At 33.9% G+C, this 21841-nt stretch overlaps 2 protein-coding genes across 2 annotated transcripts in view; both read right to left on the bottom strand.

Annotated features, from left to right (window-relative positions):
* Positions 1–4679: 4679 nt before the first annotated feature.
* Positions 4680–5166, bottom strand: LOC123722592 (the record flags this gene model as incomplete). Its single annotated transcript, XM_045684863.1, has 1 exon — positions 4680–5166. A coding segment is annotated over one exon (408 nt), but the record flags the coding sequence as incomplete, so codon positions are not given.
* A 14314-nt stretch (positions 5167–19480) lies between these two features.
* The window catches only part of LOC106716905 (tyrosine-protein kinase Dnt), a 29240-nt gene continuing 26879 nt past the window's right edge, over positions 19481–21841 (bottom strand). Inside the window, exons 8-13 of the mRNA XM_014510557.2 lie at positions 21602–21776; positions 20964–21126; positions 20633–20776; positions 20045–20204; positions 19744–19880; positions 19481–19617 (exon numbers count right to left, since the gene is read on the bottom strand). Of these exons, the coding sequence (XP_014366043.2) occupies positions 19506–19617; positions 19744–19880; positions 20045–20204; positions 20633–20776; positions 20964–21126; positions 21602–21776 (891 nt within the window). The 3' untranslated portion in view covers positions 19481–19505. The remainder of the gene's footprint in view (positions 19618–19743; positions 19881–20044; positions 20205–20632; positions 20777–20963; positions 21127–21601; positions 21777–21841) is intronic.

Genomic DNA, 21841 nt, shown 5'->3' with positions numbered 1-21841 from the left:
AATTGTAACATGCGAAACTGTATTCGGTTCGGATATATTAAGATGACGAAAATTCGATATCATGAACGTTAGCTTGGATTCTAAAAGAGTTTTTAGATAATAAAGTTTTAACTATTTTTCAAACACGGTGAAAAGCCTTCGATATATTTTATTTCATTTTAATCGTGCAGTGTAAATTAGGTTCTAAGAAATCCTATGAATAATGATGAGGTCACGACCTTATACACTTATTGAAAATGATATTAGTTACCAGCTTTTTTTTGTTCTTAAAGTTAAAAATTTCACAGTACGTGCTCATCCGTGAAGTCTAGTTACAAACTAGTCGAACTTAAAGTAAGCTCGTTGAGTGTTGGGAAATAATTCAAGGACACATGATAAATATCAGCATTTGAGTCACGTAGCGATGTTCCAAGCTCCATTACATATTCAAAGCCGAGTGGGAGCTCGTGTCCAGAACGGAGACGAATATACGATATTAAAAACAAGCTACGAAGTCTATTGTGGATAACAAACTGTTCTGGTATCAAGGGATAAACTACAGCATAAAATATTTTGTGTTTATTGGTATATGCATGTTATTAGTAACTTAAGTTTTTTAAAGTTTTAAATATACATATTTACAGTGAGATCGGTAGTAGAAATTCGGAATTGGACAATGAAAAAGTAAGTTCTAGTGAATATTAGTTCATTTTATTTATTGTAAGACAACACATAAACTATTGAAAAAAATTATCGTATGTTACGTTACAATTATTATCTTTTTTAAGTTTTTTTAATTGGCAAGCAAGACCAATTCGTTATTTTTTTTATAGCAATGAACACTTGACATATACATAAATTTATGGTACATGTGATGTTTCGCCTGAGCTATTTCCTATAAATAAATTAATATATATATATGATTGTAGTTCAAATAGGTGTGTACACTATGATGTATCACTTTGGCACCCCTTGAACACTACCGCGGCAGTGTATTTGTATTGATACTAGATACAGAGGGCTGTTAATGCAATGATTATGTGTCGAATTCTGACGGAGGCTAGTAGATTAAGTCATTATTTAGATAAATGGGTGCGATTTTCAAGACTAAGATTCGACATTGAAATAATCTGTAAATTTATATGGAATAAAACGAATCTTACTAAAAATGATAGTGTCATTAACATTAAATAATATTAAAGCAAATTATCATAAAACACTAAATCATTATTCAAATAAGGAAGTTACATCAGAAGATTGTTGACCTAAAAAAACTTTGAGAAAATAAGTAAAAAATATGAATATAAAATACACCCTCGTCATATTTCGTAAAAAGTATCGCAGTCATCCTCCACCCCCTGCCCGGCCTATTTAAGTTTATTGAACCGTATCACGACCCCCTGAAATTTTAACAAACGAGCGACGCCCTGCTGTAATTAGTGATAATCAGGAAGAAGAATTTTTAGTACCTACTGAAAATTCAGATGTTTTTTTCTCGGTAAACCTCCAGCATAATCTACAAACTGTATTGAATTATAACAAAAATCGTCTTAAGAACCTATTCTTAGATTATTTAATGGTATGTTTAATTATAAAATTGATGGATAATAAATCCCTCTTAATTACTAAAAATACGTTCAGGTTACGATTTTAAATATGGTAGAAATAAATTCGTGGCAAAGTATGTAGACCCAACATCCCCATTCCACCGCAAGTACGCCTACGTTTAACACTCCCTTGACAAATTTACGCCTAAATCAAATACGTTTGTAGCGACGAAGGTTGTCAAATTGATGTTTAATTAACTCATTGCTTGATTCCTGTCGCTGTGAGATCAAAGCGCTTTGATGTTTTCGGGGTCAGGGCTTTTCACGGCCCGTCGTCGAGGGAACGGCGCCTGTTTAACGGTTTGGCAAACGGCAAACGGCAATCATTACTTTATATAGCGTCGATGTAGGGTTGGGGTTATCCTGTTATTGAAGAGACGCGCTATGTAAATATACAAGGATCTTCCTTTGACACATTCAATGCCACAGACTCGCTGTATTGGTCGTAGAAAAAAATACAGTGGCATTGAGTGTGTTAAACGCGTTGAAATTCTTACACAATTGTGATGCATGGATTTTTCTTAACAATACCTTTTTGTTCTGTTGGTACTATATCACGGTAGAACGACTATCAAAATAAATATTAATCTATCGTTGAGTTACTGTAATTAAATTTAATCTCTAAAATAAGAGAAATGTTAACAATTATCGCAACTAAGGGTTAATACAATAGAAGAAGCTTTTCCATTAATTCCTGAATTCTTGAGTGATAGGGTGAAATTTCCTCAAGGTGTCAATGTAATGGCAGGCTGTTTGTGTATTTTGTATCGGCGCATTCGCTCGCTCGGGTGCCCCGATCAGTGCTTTCGGAGATAAATAGTTTCATTATGGCCGGCTTTTGGTGTGCTACGAGGTTTTTCTTGTAGTATATTTAAAAAAATCACATTATTTTTTAATATTTCCCGAAGCTGATTTTACTTTCATGATTTAATACACAAAGCTTTCGGATTATAATTACGTTTTTTTTTTTAATAAGAATATGTTTATTGTACACTTCTTACTGCGACTTCGTTAGGGTAGAAATAAAATAATAGCCCAAGTTACCTTCGAACACATAATCTACCATCCAGTTAAAATCGCATCAAAATCGGTCTAGCCGTTTCGGAGATAACCCATCATATAGACACAAAGTTATTAAAAATTTACTTTTCGTTATAAATATCTACATCATGAGATCGAAGTATGCTTTTTGTTGATATAACATACATACTCTACAATTTTAGGAATACTTATGTATGTATAAATAATTTTGTGCGAATTTATCATGTAACAATATTCTAGTTTCGGAAGATGTTTATTATCCTATTAAATAGAATTTTTTTTCATCTTAGTTTATTAATGTTAATGAAAAAATCTGTTTATGGGAGATTTTTCGATAGTCTATCCACAAACAAAGGAGAAGCATACCAGACGGAGTCATTATTTTGCCAACAGATGGCAGTATAATCGATTACGGGCCGTGTTGGGAGCGAGAGGTGCAATTTGCGAGCCGATCACCCGTGAAATCTACTGAAATGAATAAAACTATCCAAGAAAAGTACACTTCAATAGTTCGATTTTTGTCTTCGTTCTCAGACGAGTCGTTTAAGGCGAAGTTTGATTTTATAAGTGTCTGCTGTCTAGTCACTGATAATTTTAAATTTCATAGTAATTTTTTTTTTAAATAAAGCACGATTTTTTCTGATTACGTGGATTTCTTTTTAGATCTTCATTTCGTGCATCACAAAAATTAACCTTATATTTATAATCTAGTCTCCACAAAAAGTTTTATAAGCTCAGAATTTGGTCTTGCCGTAGACGAGGAAAACTACACAAGTAACTTAAACTTCCAAATTACCGAACACAACCCACTCCATCTTTACCTCGTATATCTCTTAAACTACCCTCCGGAAGCAATTACTTAGCTGACATTACAAAGAATAAATAAATGCTTACTTCTTAAATCGACTCACGCAACTTCCGTCGATAAATAATTAAAAACCCATCACGGACACCTTTCAAAAAGCCGCCCACTAATACGAGGCATTATTCCCTTGATCAGATCCTAGTAAGGTGGGGTCCTAGTCATTTAAAGAAAAGTGGAGTGTATAAATATTTGAAAAATACAATTATTCTACACGAACACGTGCTTTTATGTAGACTTTAAATTAACCTTATCCGATTGTTAAATTAATCTTAATCAAGACATTTCTGATCATAGATCTCTTCCATATAATACCTCTCTTTCCGATTCGGTGGCACAGCAAATCCTACACCGTCAAGGTGTCATCAATTTATCTGACTAAAACATTAGACGTAAGAGTGTAATGTTTGCAAAAAAACGAATTTATTCAAATTTACGAAGTATTCAACATTCTTTATTTATTTAACGCGATATATCTCATAAATGCGTACAAGAAATCCATCCGCTTGCAGTTGCGCCACACCTTTAATCCTAATTGGATAGAATGGACCCCGGAGGTGTACGGTAGTACGCTTAATTGAAACACAGACATTGGGTAGGTGCGGGGTTCAGCGCGTACTGAAGGCATATCATGCTTACAGACGAGACGTATGTACTCGTATAATATGTATATCCAATACACCTTTCTATGTCGTACTAATACAGTTTTAATACGTTTATATTAAACTAGCTGCGACTCTGTCTGCGCGGAATTTAAAAAAAAAGCAAATTAGTAGCCTACATGTTCTTCCAAACTATGTCCTATATCAATGCTAAATTTCAGGGAGATCCTTGTAGCTGTTCTGGAGATACCTTCAAACAAACATCCATCCATGCATCCGAACATTCGCATTTATAATGTTAGTAAGATTTCATGGATAGCTTATCAAGGAAATATTTATAATCTGTTCAATTAACTAAACAATACAATAATATTGCTTATTTGCGCCAGGCTAAAAACTCCCAATAGGCTCTCAAAAACGATAGGCTAACCCTTTTTTTTTTTTTTTTTTTTTTTTAAAGTCTGGAAATGAAAATGAAAATGAAAAATGAAAATTGAAATGGGCTGTGCAATGGCGTAGGGGAGTGTGGGACTCGCCGGCCGCAGAAGGCGACCGGAATACCCACTAAAACCAGACTGCCCTCTCACGCGTTACGGCGGGGCCACGGGAAACGCGTTAGCTTACTTCCGTGACCCCGCCTGCGTTTGGCCTCTACGGGCCCTCAAATCTAAGGCGTGGGGAGAAGGGCAGCAGCGGCAAATTGCCGCCTCCTTCTCCCCACTCTTCTCTGCCGGAGCGGGGGCGCTAGGGGATCCCCTTCGCGTTCCCGCTCCTTCTCCTCCTTCTGCGACATGACTGTTTCGCAGAAGGAGGAGACCGCGTTCCAAGACCTCTCACTTCCCAACATGGCGCGTACAACGCCGGGAAGTGAGAGGTCGCCGCCTATCGCCGCCACCAGGGTGCGGCGCTCTTCTGTCCAGGCGCAGCACACTTCAAGTGTGTGCTGCGCCGTATCCTCATCGGCGCCGCACCCGTGGCAGCGCATCGTCTCTTCCCTTCCGATCCGACACAGGTACCGTCCGAAACAGCCATGTCCGGACAGCACCTGTGTCAGTCGGAAGGTAAGGGAGCCGTGGCTCCTCTCACACCACTCCGGGAGCTGTGGGCGTATGGCCTCTATGGTGCGCACGCCATATTGGGCGTGCGCTAGGCCACTCGCCCAGAGCTCCACGGTCGTCTTTCTCCTCGCCTCCCGGGCGCGGGAGAGCTCCTCTGGATAGGCTAACCCTAGGCTAACACTAGGTTGTAGTGTGGGTTACCCTATCGTCAAGTAATACAAAAATGTATGAGGTAAACTACTTTATTTAGCCTGTAACGTGTTCGTTGTAACTATTAATTATATAATTGTAAATATGCCACTCTTATACATATATGCCAAAGTATAATAAGATTAGTTAAGCAAGGAATATACGTAAACATTTTGTGTAAACCTCATTGTCAAAGTTTGGTATGAATATTTGTAAGCTTCATCAGTGCGGGCACCACTTAATCTCTCGGTGACACAACTCGACAAGTCCATTAAACTAAAGTTTAAAGTTCTCTGCCGCCTCCTCACGCATTACACGAGCGCTGCTAACTTGAATTATGTGGAACATTGTTACTGTGATAGTTCTCATATAATATTGCTAAAGTACGATAACATATTATGAATGTTTTTAATATTAAAATTATAAAGAAGATTGACTTTCTACTGAGAAAGGTTCATTGTATTAAAAAAAATATTTTTAAGCATTGAATTTTTGTAAGCATATGTTTTTCAAAAATGATAACGAATTACAAAAAAAAAAAACAGTTTACTGCACGGTATTATCGATTTTCTTTACATCTATTTAAAAAAAATTACAAAATTACATACAAAGCTCATTTGTTGGACCAAAAAGATTTTCAATTTGTCATGTTATTTGTAGAAGTATAGATTGATGTATACAGGAACAAACAGTTTCGAATAGGAAAACAGAGACAGGACAAACGCAATACAGCCGGACACAACTACAAACATTTCTGATTTGATTTCAATTGAATCTATTGAACCGCGACTTAACGGGCATGTATTCGGAGTCGACATAGGCTATCTCTCAATTTACTTTTACCATTTGCAGTCTATTCTTTTCTATATCTACCTTGATTACATTTTGAATAGGACTACTTTTTTATTTAAAATAAAGTTACACTAACACAGTTACACTTTCAATTATACCATGCCCCGCAAAACTGCTTGATTCTACGTAGAATACAGCATTTTAATTATAGTAAAACAGCATGTTATATTCGTATTTCCTTGAAAATATCTTTTGTTTATTTTTCTTTTATAGAATCCACACCTGTAGTTGAGGATGAACACAATACAAACTAGAATCGGGACGGAATTGGGGCGGAAAAGGAAACTACAAACAGAGCAATATATTTAACAGCCCAACCGTTTGTCAAATGAAATACCCATTGGATTTAATTTGTCGCGTATTTACATAATAAATGAACGCCTCCTCGGTGCGGAGTAATCCGGTTTAAACCGGCTTAAATCCGGTTTTATCCATCATTGAGAGCGACTTGATTCTCGATCGGGACACAATTTGCATGTAATTTTCTATTAAGACGTTAATCGTCGCGGATAGAGCAATTTGTATACAGCTTAGAATTATGTTACCAACACCATGAGATGTATAAGAAATCACATTAAGTAAAATGATTCGGAAAATTACATCACATAGCTTTTTGTTGATGTTACATTTTCCGTTTTCCACGATCAAAAATGTCAGTAAGCTAGTTGCAAAATATAGCAGCACTGTACAAGCAATTATTATTTCCATAACTTCAGTTTTAATCGCCATTACGCGACTGCTAATAGCTTCCAATTCAATATCCATTAACTACGATTAAAATCCAATAAAGTTAATTTTACAAATTTTATAGAGTATAACTTTGATATTCGGAAACACTGCTGCATATTTTGACTGTAATCGGAACAGATTTTAAATAAGACGATGTTTATTGTAACAACATGTGGGGCATTATAATTTGTTCCTTAAATCATAGAAATAACTAAACAAGTTTCAAAATTACAAATGTCACTAAAACAAAGTTGCTCATGCCATTTATGGCCATAGTGATAATAAAACGAAGCAACGTGGATAAGAAGGAATTGTTCAAGGTTACCGAACAACTTGCGAAACTTGGAGAAGTTCCAACACACAAGACGACAAAATTTGTTTTATTATGAAAAAAAAACATTAAGTCCGTAACTTTCAAGTGGATGTCATAAATTATATTTGGTATAATAACATTGTAGCAAAGTGGTAAAGCGATAATGAAATATATTGTGAAACTTGTAAACAAGTAGCCTTATAGCATTGTCGTTAAATCTTCATCAAGTCTTGGTTCGCTTCCCGTTCGGCAGTACCCCAGATTCAATTAAACTTTAACCAACTCCTCGTAAACAACACTATTATCATATCATCAAACCAATTTCAACTACATCTATATACATATAAGAGTTATTTTATCTTGATAGACAATACTATGGCAATTATCAAGTAATCTTTTGTATTGGCGAATTTAGGCAAACAACTAAATTGACAAGGGCCTTCGGGGACTTTAAAGAATTTTTGGTGCTTCAATTCGCAATTGGTAATAGAGTCTATGATTTAGATTTTTGATTGGAATACGTTCACAATACTGGCAGAAAATAAAATAAAATATAAATAAATCATAAGTTCAAACATGTTAGATATTATTTCTAGTGCTTCTTTCAACAGACTTTAATATAATTTCTTCTCAAATAATCATTTATCGTGTATATAAAATGTCAAGTATATTTTCTTACAGAATTCAAGTGAATATTTATTATACGACAATGCCTATTGTAATAATATCTTATTGTGAAATTCCGAGATATTTGTAGGGAGACAAATTTTATTATTGTGAACAACGGTGATGTAATTTGAGACGGTTGAGTGTCTGTTGCGAAATGGTTGGTGACCTAGCAACGTTTGATCTCGTATTGAATGAAGGTTGAAGTCTTAGGGCCACGAAAATAGATATTTTTCTTCAATAACAAGCAATAAAACTAATACTAAGTATTAAGAGAAATTATTTCAGAACAAATAATAATTACTAGAGATCTACTTTTTATTTACGAAACCCTGTGCAATCAACCAATTACCTAAATTTTTTTTTAAATAATAATTAAAAAACCCTAGTTCAGTTCTAAATTATTAATAATTTTATAAAAGGAGAAATTTTAAAACTTATAATTAATCTTAGTGTGAGCATTGCATTTGAGCATTTTTACTACGTTATGTTTTATGTATTTATATTTTTACCTTGCTTTGATTAACTGCTCTACATGAAAATATATGCTGCACAATACGTCATTATGTAATTTTTTAACTTACCAACTCGATGCCTGTACCACAATTTCATTGCCACAGGTCACTCACTATTCCTGATGTCGTTTTTTGGGACGAAATGATTATTGTAAGATTTTTTGTAATACATAATAAATAAATCTTATTAATATTATAAATGCGAATGTTTACATGGATGAAGTTTGGTTTGAAGGTATCTTCGGAATGGCTCAACGGATCTTGAGCCGTTCCGTTCTATTGAGATTTGGCACAGATGTAGAACATAGTCTGAAGAGCTCATATGCTACTTACATAGATTTTTTTTAATTCCGCCAGGACGGAATCGTGGGCGACAGCTATTTAAAAAATGTGTCGGTCGTAATTAAAGTATCTTGATCCGCTTATTTAATGGCCCATCCTAAAAGATCGAGACGTTCTTTGTTTAAAGTGTCGTCAATACCGATTCAGTAACGCATCGATTACTCTTCATGTTACATTGTTTAGATATACAAATATATAAACCTAAATATATTTTGATGAAAATATTACATTATAATCTTAAGCGTTAAATGAAGTCTTTGAATTGCCACGTTTAGAATAAAGCATAGAATAAGTTAGTGCAAGCAAAAAGGTGACATAAAATAACATTAATTTTATATAATTAGCAAAAGAATTGACAATATCTGCGATTTTATCTTATATAAGAGTAAACCAAATTGTTAAAGGTGAAAAGATATTTTGATGTATTTACTTTGTTTCTTATGTGTATCGCGAAATATAAACTTTAGTAAGCGTAACGTTTTAGAGTTCAGTTGCGTTTTAAATTCATGCCCGTAGTATTGCCGTGAGTTGAATTTTACGATACTGCCTGAACCGACTCGACTGTGACCGATAGTAAAGTTTATACTACGATTGCAGCGCAACCAAACACTCAAAATATACATTGACTTTCGTATAACCCATAAATATATAATTTATGTAAGCAAGTTACATCGCAAACAAGCGATACTAAGTATCATTTGGTTGGACATCTCAATTTCAAGTTATCTTGATTAGTATAAATAAGTGAAATAAATTAGTAATTTATTTTACAAGTATCAATAATTTAAATCACTTCAGTACTTCTTAAGTATCAACAAACACCAATTCTTACAATAAACAAGATTGATATAAGTAACTCAAGCGGTTAAAATATATAAACTTAAAGGATAAAGATTACTGTAAGTAACACATTATAAAAGTGACTTATTAAGTCAAATCATGGCATATTTTTTAAAGGTATCTTTTCGATGTCGTTGTATTTTTCATCGTCGTTCTACGGCGGCTGTAATAACGCAGTCAGTGACAAATGCACAATGAGTTACCTATTAGATGCTAACCGAGATTGATGGCGGTACCGGGGCTACACTCATAAATTGTACTGGATGTAATTTGGCCTTAGAATAAACCAGTCTTTATTCTTTACAACTTACATTGTGTGTTTTATTTAAATAATTAAGTTACAATATGTCGTCGTTATCAATGTCGTCATGTATGGGTATCATATTGAAATGGAATAAAATATAAAAATATAAAAAATTATCACATATATAATAATATCTAATTTTAGTTAATTTATTTACTTTTTCTGCCAAAACATCTTTTTCGATGTGTACGACATATTTTTTTATTTTTTAGGTAAATGAATTTGTTGTATGAACAGACAGTCGAACCTGGATAAGCGAGAGCGGGATAAGAAAAAAATCTCTAAAAGCGAGAGTCATTGTTTGGTCCCAACGGACGACCTCTCTCAGCGAGAAACTCAAGTGAAAGAAAAACCAGCATAAGGAAAAAAATCTTAATACCTGGACTGACTTATCCAGGTTCGACTGTATTAAATTCCACTTCAATTCTGGCAATGCCTTCCCACGGTTACATAGCATCTATAGTGGTTTTTTGATGCTCAAACTCAGTTTTATAATTTTTACATTGTTGTACCTTACAATTGTGGTTGACGATTTTTTTTAGTCTTTGGAAAATACTAATACTAATTTTTTGCGCGTAGAATCATTCCAACCATTTATCGTACGGAAATCACAGTATTTTTACCCAAAATGGTAATCTGTTGAAAAACGTTAGTAGAAAAAACAACCTTAATGCAAACGTGCTAAGCTTTATAATCAATTGATCCATTTTATATAAGAGATTTGCCATCAATTAGAAAATGAACATTTAGAGCATGTGTTACAAGAAGGTGAGCAAAAATCATGATAACTCGAAGAGCGCGTAGGGTTTTTGTTCCACGTCCCTTTTTATTTGATCCTTTAAATCAATAAGGTGCAGAATGAATAGTTTTTTTATATCATAAGGTGAAAAACGAGCAATCTGAATACATCCAAATAGCTAGGCGACCGCTGCCAATATCCGCAATTGTCGACAGAGGAGGGACACAGAGAAAAAGCATATATCCCCTCCTCGTTCAAATTTCCCTTCCCATCGTTTCCTTATTAGAAAAAAGTGGGAAAGGAAATTGAACTAGAATTAGGCCTCCAGTAGGCACACTGATCAGACGAAATGCGGAATTGCTTCCACTTCACGTTTGCCTTCTTTGTGGTCGTGGTATTGAACCGGGCAAACCGACCAATTCATGCAACATATGCTCGTATCACTGATTATATACTGACTATTTACTGATCATAAACACAAAATATTTTACCATTTAAATGTGAATGAGACTGTTTAAATTTGCTATTCTCATTGAGTTCTTCCAAATGCCAAAAGATTCAAGTTTACATTAATTTTTAAATTTTTTGTGGATATCTTGAAAGCACTTAATTTATACACCTGTCCTTTTTAATTTTTGTTGACCTAAATATTTTTTTCGTAGCTTTGCCGAATTTTCAAATACTAATTAATTAACGCTTGGAATTTTAACGAACAGAAACAAAATAAAAGGAAACAAGCTAAACAAACAAGTCGACTAACAAATTCCCTAACTCCAACATTTTAATTGTCAACTTCGGCGCGAGTCGTGTTTGTTCTGTAACAATTATACTCGAAAGCTATAATGAAATATTGTTTGTGAACTGAAACGCCCGCCCGACGACGACGCTTTGTTACAGCGGGATTTCGATTCCCGGTGCTGTTATCTTCAATGCCCATTCTTGGCAGAATCGTGAATGCTACAGCTTAATAACTTTTAGTGAATTGGGATTTTCCTTTATAATTTTTTAATTTACTTGTGTAAATCTGATTTGGGACCTGATGGAGATATTTTTTCACTTTTGTATAAAGAGTAAATGTAACATGTAATATTATAGGAAAGTTGTCGTTGTCATTTATTAAATAATTAAAATTAATAGTAGTAACATATTTAAGTCCATCCGTATGCTATAATAATTATTTTAACAGTAGTCGACGCCAGCAACAATATGTGTATTGCACAAATGGCTTCGTCTGATGCAATACCGAATCGTAGCGTTTCGCCTGACAAGGGCGCGTGCTTTTTATAAGAGAAGGGGGCAAACACGTGGCGGGAAAACCGAGGCGATCTTGACACCCATGGACATCCGCAACACCAGAGGAATTGCAGATGCGTTGCCGGCCTGTGAAAAAGAGATATGCTTGCTTCTTGAAGGACCCTAAGTCATACTGGTTTGGAAATACTGCAATCTACTTGTAGTCCTCTTTCCCTTTCCATCTTTTTCTATAGGGATATAACAGATGATAAAGGGAAGTGAATTTGTCGGAGGATTGGACGCATACGAACGCATCTACAAAAATATTTAAGTGGCCGCTTGTTTGTTTAATAAAAAAAAAAATAAGAATATGGATGCCTCTTTATCACATGATGCAATAAGTAAAATTAATAAAGTATTTTCGTAACATTACAAAGTTTCCTCAAAACGTTATCGATGGGTCTAATCAATCAGAAAGTTAGCGACCACGGGCGTTTTAATGGATCATTAAATACACTGTTATCCGCATATAACGATTTCTTCGTCCATTAGAAAATTAAAACAAAAAAAATATCGCAAAAAAAACAAAAGAAGCTTAAGAAAATTGCTGTTAAGTCAGCAAAAATATATGGCCGACGTACGCGGTCTTATTCTAGCAATAAGATACCAAAAGTTTCAAAATGTCTTCGTTGGGCGGTCAAACACGGATTACAATCTGCCGTCGCCACTAAAAAATGTAGTCGGCCGACGAAATATGCAGAACCCTTAGCACTTATTCGCACGGGCGCTTTTATATCGCGAGTTAAAAAATCGTTCAATTAGAACAAATGCATTTCAATGGATCTGGTCTTACGGCAGCGCTTTTAAAACGCGACGTTTTTTTATCGCGTAGTGTTTCATTTTGCGCTGTTCGAACGGAACACGAATGATTTTAAAGCGTTAGGTGTTTCAGGGCCGCCAACGCCGAGTTTTAACGCGGCGTTAAAAAACTTACTTGGTGTGGATGCTAGAACTGGGAATGTTACTGCACAATATTGTAATGTAACGAGTGGATGTCGTTGAATATGATGCATTAAGGTAACCCTGCGATTTTCATCACTTACACATATGATATCTAAACTTATTATCAGTTTATAAAAACATTTTTGTGTTAAGATTTTCTTCAGGAACTTATCAAATAATTCCGGCAGTCCACTACGGGTCATAAAGTCCACTGTTGCCAGTCTCATAAAGTTCGCTTAATAGCCTGAATACGAGCGGTTTTGTTGCACGAAACGCTGGACATTACTTCGTCTATGCTGCTTTATGGTTTTCTTGGTTTATCGAAAAACTACACACCGCGTTCAGCTACTATAATGTAGCAAAACATCTCATAATGTTTAGGCCACTTTAAAATTCATTTTGTTTTTAGTTTCGTGCAATATTTATCAATGTAATTTTGGTAGCAGAATTGAAAATTGCCTGAAAATAAAATAATATTGTTAAATTAAATGTTTTTTATTTCATGTTATTTAAATGGGAATACTAACAACGGAAGGGTGACGAATGTTTATTCATTTAGTTTAATTCGTTGTTTCAAAAATTCACATCAAATCATCGGATTACGGGAATTTAATCCGTTTTAACGGTTGACGAATTTTTAATTAATAAAGCACAGACCATTTTTGATATCGTTCATTTAATTGTAAAATGTTGTCTACTTGTTTTTAAATTACAAAGATACACGCTTTAATGTTCGTTTTACAATGTAACTGTATTTTATATTACAATCCTAGTCATGTAGGTACAATAATTTTGTAATTTAAAAGCACTGACCTAATTTTACGTAATTGAGATTGCATGAGATATCAATCGGAACGTATGTTAAACTTTAAAAAGTATAATAAACTATGATTATTATTAAATAATATTAATCACAACATGAACTCGATTGCTTGTTGCTCTTGTTAAAAAGAAATAACAAACTTCTTGCACGGCTCAGTGAATGCGTCGTTCAATCTGGTGAATAAACATCTAGATTTTTTTCTGAGATGGTCTGAGACATTATTTATGTCGGCTCATTTAAGAGTCGACCCTCGAAGCGTTGAGGTGAGAGTAATCGCTGTATCAAAGCGAAATTTGTCAAAAACACGGCTCCGCGTGAACTTCCGTCAATTCGCTCCAATTAATATCTCCTTACTGTCCCCTTTTTACAACACTCGAATTGCATATTGATGTCTCTCTCGTGTACCCTTGTTTGAGAAGCCCCGTCGAGATAGAATATTGCCACTTTGTCGCGCCGCCTCCCGCGGGCTATTTATATACAGAGAGAAATTGCAATTTTTCTAGCTACGGAAATACCTATTGGAAATTTTTTAAAGTTTCACAAAAGCGAAGAAAATGGCTTTCGGGCTTAGCGAATTGCCGCGGGTTAACGAACTTCGTTTGTTCAGGTTTTAATGAAAAATTTTCATAACGGCTTTAATTACAAGCTAGGCTGTATCGGGGATTTCTTAGGGGTGAAAGGATTGTAATGAATCAAGGAGAAATTACAAAAAATAAACATAATTATCCTATTTTATAGTATTTTATAGGCTTATAAAAGAACACATCTTTAAATTATACTAGCTGTCACCCGCAACTCCGTTCGCGAGGAATTTCAGACTATGTTCTACATCTGTGCCAAATTTCATCAAGATATTTTATCCTTGAGCCATTTCGGAGTTACCTTCTAACAAACATCCATCGATTCATCCATAAAATTATTCGCATTTAAAATATTAGTAAGATAACAAAATCTACCGGATTTATTTTCTAGTAAATGAGAACGTTGATTTTGTACATAATAGATCTAACCTGTTGCTAATTCTACTTCACGAACGACTCGTAAACTAAGATTGATACTTCTTTGTTACGTAAATAAATTGTGGTACAGAAAATAGTATTACCTACTCGCATACTACATTAAAGTTATATAACGACTACGTATAGTTAAATAAAAACATTAAGCTTATTCTTAAAAGAATCTTACGTTAGCTGTACGTATATATTAGATACGACTTGTGCGCCAAAAGCTGCTGCTTACGTCATAAGTAGACTAAGGCGTACATTTCTATACAGTTAAATTAGCGCGGAGGCGCCAATGCTATTAAGTCGACGACAGTCCAGCGTGTAGCGTCGGGAAACGAGTTAAGTACAATTTTATTTAGCACCCCGTCGCGACTTAAGCTATGCTATACTATGTATCTTTTTTATCTTGATATGTATTATATACTTAGAAAAATGTTCAATTTTTTTTATAAAAATGTAGAGGTTTTATTGATAAATTAATGCATTTATAAATTAAAGTAGTAATTTTAATATTAAACTATGAAGAAAGTATTTAAGAACGTAGATAACATGAACCTGTTATATTTCAAGTCTCAAATACATTTTGGTACTAAAATAACTTTGTTATCCAAAGTTTTGATTATTTTGTATATCAACACACACACTCATCATTTAAAACGTGAAAATACTTCCTCATCACTTCTGTCTTTTGTGTGGTCGTTATTTATAATGTTATAATTATTGTACTGGTTTGTTAAATTGTATCTAATAAAGGTATTAAATAAGAGAAAGATTTTTGTGTACTGTAAAATAACATTTTATTTCGTTCTTTATAATCGTCACTGAAGCCATATTTGGATACATAATACAAACATACACTTACACTATTTAAACAAATACGTATTTATTAATATTTAAAGACATCAATAACATATAACATACAATCACATACATCTGGCACACAAAGTCATTACAATATGACACATTTCTAGTAACATCCATTCAGATCCATCATCCTTCTATCTTATTACCAATGTTTGGACAAATATTTGATCAAATGTGCTTACAAAGATGACACATCTTACTTTCGAATCCTTATTTAAGTGTATGAGAAAAACATTAAATAAAAAAAAAAACAATCAAACAAATGTACAAAAGAATCAGGTAGATATTGGGTACAAATTAACTAAATTCCTTACTGTAAATAAATAAAAAACGTTTCTTTGTTTACATGGTTAACAGATAGTTATTTTACAAATGTATTTAAAAAAATAAAAACGTTCCATTTGCAAGCAGACTAGCGACCTATGTATTGCACAAAGTTATCCATTAAACCTTCTCCACACAAACGCCGATTTCAAGACGTACGTAGCGGCGACAAAGAAAACTCCCCATGTTATGAATATATTGGTTTAATTGTTGGTATTTTATTAGGACCTATCTATGCGTATCTTTTTTAGTATCTACTTACATGAACCTATCTATTTCTTTACATAAATGTATAAATAATATTACACAAAAAACCGCTTCAATCTCGCTTTGGGCACATTATCGATCGACGTCTGTGTGGTGCAAGGTTTATTTGGTACGGCGAATTACATGATTAATATTATCATTAACTGTAAGAGGTACTTTGATTGTTTATTATTATTATTAAAAAACTTACAAGCTAACGCTAAATTAATTGCAAATCAAATAAATTAGTAGTAAGAACGCTACATGCATTATAATGCCTATTAGGTAACCACCCTGTTTCATCCATAACGCCTTTTAAATACAATCATGTAAACGGCATTTACATGCGTTTCATTAAATTTCAAAGCCTACTTTACTTTCCAAATTGGACCAGAAATATTGGTCGTATATTATTTTTGAAAAGACAGCGAAAGAAAAAAATTATTCTTTTTATTTTGCAATTACATTAGGCAAGACAATTTAAAAAAAAATAAAAACAGAATATGACTTAACTTTTAAATAACTTAACTGGCATAAAGAAACATAGTTATATGTAACTTATTGTAATCATTTTTAATCCCATTCTTTATTTATTAATTAAAGTGTTTATGCAAAGCATTTATAATTTTTTTCTTCGTTAACTTTAAAAAATATTAATGTAGCACCCTCAATATTATCTAGAGAGGCTTATGTGAAGCGTTACAGAGTATTTAGTTACCAGATCAAACTTTTGTTACATTAAACATTTATAATATTGTATTACATAGCACATTTATTTAAATCGACTACATAAAACAACATTCAATTGGACACTTACATTAAACATTAATACATTCAATTTAATTGCTAAATGTTGTTTAATCGACATACTTTTATTTAATCATAGGAAATAATGACATATCTGTATGTAGTTAGTCATAATAAGTCAATTTGTAAACGTAGTGTGTTTATTATTACTCATAATTAAACTTTGTGTCGAGTGTGAGCAATCATACAATTTTTTTATATTACAAAGTGGCAAACAAGCAAGTAAATTGGCCGGAATGGTGAAGCGACCGTTGCCCATAGATATCCGAAATTGCAGTTACGTTGCCTACTTTTAATCGTCGGTGGAGGAGACGCATAAAAAGAGAATATTTCCCCTTCCTATGCATCTCTTCCTCCATTAAATCCACTTCCCCTTCTCATCATTTCCTTATAAGAAAAGGGTGGGAAGGGAAAGAAGAATAAAATTAGGCCTCCGGAGGCCAAATACATAATGTAGCTTTTAGCTTCAGTGGAATATATGTATAAGTGCAAAAATTACGTTATCTACTGTCAATTGTTAATATCAATAAAATTTTATATTTGAACTTGAACATTATCTTTTGTTGCGTAAATCACTTAAATTATTTCTCATTTACTAAAATAAATGTACCGGATAAATGTACCTTAGTGGTTTAGCCGTTTCCTATTTTAGTTAATGATAATGTCTCACGAAAGTTTGAATAGTTTATTTCTCATTTGTTGAAATTTTATTATTAATTTCGTTAAACCTAGTGTTGCATAGACATAAATGTTCATTTAAGATAGAAAAATTAAGTTAACATAGACCGATGAATCTGTAATCATATAATCCACAGCGTTATTAGATTAAAATTGTAAAGTCCTATTTAATCTTTATATGTACAAAATATTTTACTAAGACTATAAATTATTTAAATTATGTTTATGCTATTATTTCTATGAATAATTTGTGATTATAATAGACACATTTTATTCGTGGAATTGCTGAAGTTTGAGTTTGATAAATCTTTGATGTCTCATAAAAGCGATCTTTTTGTAATCAAATATCTTGGTGCCGACTTAACGAGGGACCAAGTGAAGATGATTTAGCTGCGCGACACTTTACTACAAAGTAGCTTGGATCTGAAACTTATTTACAAAAGACGTCAAACCCGAGCCAATACTGTTAATTTTAAAACTATTCTGCTAAAAATTCTCAGTGTTATTTGCTTATTTGCTATTCAGCGCTAAGATGAGGAAGGCTCGAAAGAGTAGACACTTATGACAGTTGGTGTTTTTACGCGAGATCGCTCGAACTTTTAATATGAACCAATTCAAAGATTTTCAAAGTCACTTCAGTTCTTACCCCACAACTAACTACTGTTTTGGTGTTGATCCTTTTCTGGCCTGGACGGACTTTTATGTCCTCAGGAACTCTATTCTAAACGTACATACTTTATCTTATAATATTAAATACGTTAAAACTAATTACATTTATCATTTCCAAAATTTAATTCAATTACATCGACTCAATAAAATTACATTGATTTTAAATTACACGTTTTCATTCACATCCAATTTATTTACATTTGTTCATTTAAATAAAGTATACTTTCCCTTGTCTTGAAAATGCCATTGACCTTACTTTTTTTTTCGTTTCAACACGCATTGTAAAGTTCGAAAACGTTTCATTTCAGAAAACTACAGTTGATAAAATAAATATGTTTGTCTTATCGTTATATGAAAAATAAATACAATTTAATGATAAATAATTTACATGGCGATCAGACAACTTACTTACATTCATTTAAATATACGAATTCTATGAATTCCCTTCTTTAGTGCAAACCCTATGTTCCCACCCATTTTATACGTGTTAGTTATAAGTTACAGTATAAATGTAATAAAATTATAAATCACCACACTTATAAATTACAATATCACACATTAATAAATAAGTTAAAAATATACAATTTATGTACCGACATGTAGCTTATTTATTTTAATGAATTTTCATGTAATCACTAATTATATAGTAATTGTGATTTTTATTTTAGCTGGGTTCTAACCGATGCTACGAGGTGTAATGTAACATTCTGATCAAGGGGTATGTTGCTCGTAGGTTTCGCCGTAACGCTACGTACTAACAGCATGAATGCTTTCGGTGTAACATGTTACATTATAACGCGTAATGTTGGTCAGTACCCAACTTAATATGTACTTATCAACCATTTACATACAAAAGATTGTTTTTTACTGAATAATATTTTTTAACGGATAAGTTTCTATTAATTTTGTTTTAAATAGTTGAATTAAAAGATCGGATTCAAAGTTTGTTATCGATACTTTTGTTGTTTAAAATTTATACCCATTTAATCGTGTTATCTTCGCAGGCACTTTGGTATTAGAAGAAAATGAAGTGGAAGCAGCTATAGATAAAGATAATGTAATATTCTGAGAAGTTACTTTGATTTAAGAGTTAATTTCCAATATCGAATACCTAAGTCGAAGTTAAATTTCATTTCGTTTTAATATAAGAAAAGAATTTACAAAGTTTTGTTAAAATAGAAAAGAGCTTTAGAGAGGTTGTTAAGAAAAACAATTCATTAGATATAAGTGCTGAGAGCTTGTCTAAAATCGTGGAGGGCGGCGAGGAGTTGGGGAGCAGTGGGCCGACCTGAAGGTAGTGTCGTCCAACACCACGACATGAGGCCGTACCTGATTATAATGTTAAAATATTAAAACATTTGTAACAAGACAATTTATAGTATCATTTCAATCATCGCAATTATTTCACGCTGAATAGGTTTCAGCGTAAAATAATTGTATAGACATCATACTCACAACTCATCAGGACAGTTATGTGGCTGCGAGGGTCTGTAGCCACCGCTGAGGAAGGCGCCCACATCTGCTGCGTCCAGCTCGGCGAGCGGCGCCGCGCCAAGCGTTGCTAGCTCCCATAGGGTTATGCCTAGTGACCACTGGGAGAAGGACAATAACAGAGAGTTCACGAACATGAAGTCAAAAGACTGATAAAGGTCAACAGTACTGTAAACTTAAGCTGAAAAACTTAAAATGTGCGTTTTAACATTTTTTTTATGAGGCAAAAGAAAAAATGTGGTGTATTATGGGATTGGCAACTGACCACATCTGAAGCTGTGGTATACTGGTTATGAAGCAGTGACTCCGGCGCCATCCACTTGACGGGTCTGTTCTCGTTGTCACCGAGACAGTGATAGTCGTCGGGGAAAAGGTCTCTTGACAAACCATTGTCAGTCACCTTCAGTCTCAACTTCTCGTCCAGTCTAAACAAAATAACATAAACGTTTTAATTACTTATTGACAAAGAATACAAGAAAAATAGGAGCCAAAAAAGCCAGAAGTTAAAAAAATAATACTTTCTTACGTTTTTTAAACTCCTGGCTTTTTTTTAAATAAAAAGTAACAGTGGTAGACGCCAGTAACCAACATCTGTTCCTTGACCGGAGTAATACAACAACCACACAAAAGACAGACTGGAAGTCATATTTTAGTGCTCTTTCCCTTCCCACCTATTTATTATAAGGGAAGGATGGGATAATATTTGTTGGAGGAGGAGACGCACAGGAAGGGGAAATATTCTTTTCTAACAGGAAAGGCAGCGGTCGCTATTTTGGCAAATGCTGGTGGCCGCTTGCTCGTTTGTCAGATAGTAAAAAGTAATTCATCTTTGAGTGATTGGGAGTTATCATACATGCAATTCCTGGCAGCTATGTCGGCGTGAATGACCCGCTGCACGTGCAGATAGGCCAGACCACATGCCGCCTGCGCGCCCAGCTCTACTAGCTCGCGCGTTGCCGGCGTCGACTGCTGGCCCAACCGACATGACGTCAGAAACCTAAGACATTGTTGATTACGTAATAGTTCTTTGTATAGCAACAATTAGTAATTTGTAAACGTAAAATTTAAAAAATCAAGTTTGTTTTGTAAGTCGTTTTTATAACCTTAAAACATTTAAAATCCTGTAAATTTTTTGTAAAGTAAATAATGTTTTGAATATTATATATTATATTACGTATATTCACCTTTTAAGATTAGTAGAATGAGAAACACAGCAATAGACAAGAAGTGGTTTGCGAGCCTCTTCAGCGCACGCGGCCATCGGTGCAAGCACGTTGGCATGAACTAGACCACAGAGTCGCAGGCCTTCCGCCACGAACAGTGCCGCTTGCATCGTTGATGCAACTTCTAGGTAACAAGAAAAAAATAAGGCCATAGTGTTTTGGTTTACATCAGTAATTGTTGAAAACTTCAAACAAAATAATACAAACAGTTAAGTTGTTTTAAAAACTTGAAACAGAACAATGTTCTCTGGTAACCTAAGTCAAACCACCACAGGGTGGAATTATACGGGTATTAATTTCTTCCTACCTTAAAAATTGACATTTGTAAATCATTTATTCGTGCTCCGTTTCAGTGCCGATTTAAAAATGTATTTTATGAGACAAATAATTAAATAATATTACATTTACTTCTTTACAATACTACGAAATAAAAGGATATGCATGCAAGTAATGAAATGAACATACCATTTAATTACGCTTCAAAAAGTGATTTATTTTACGGAATAAATATACGAACATTTCATTGTAACAACATTCTTTCTTATGTGCAGTAAACAGAAAATGAAATATCTAAATAGATTTTACAAAATGTGACATACCTGTAACAGTCTTGACAATAACTTCCTCATAAATGTCACCGCGTTTGTAGACTCCTTTGTAAACTCTGCCGAACGTCCCTTCGTGCACTAAAATCTCGAGACGTATATTGGAGCGGGGCGCCGACAGGTAACGCAGTTGCTCCGACGGATCCGTTATGCGATCCTTCGCCGTTTGCTAATCAAAATAAGAGATACACAGAGATTTTAGGATATGTGTAAAACATACAATTGTTTCAGTAC

This window comes from Papilio machaon, chromosome 2 (genome assembly GCF_912999745.1).
Source record: "Papilio machaon chromosome 2, ilPapMach1.1, whole genome shotgun sequence".
NCBI classification, from domain to species: Eukaryota; Metazoa; Arthropoda; class Insecta; order Lepidoptera; family Papilionidae; genus Papilio; species Papilio machaon.
This window is presented reverse-complemented; position numbering and strand designations above follow the sequence as displayed.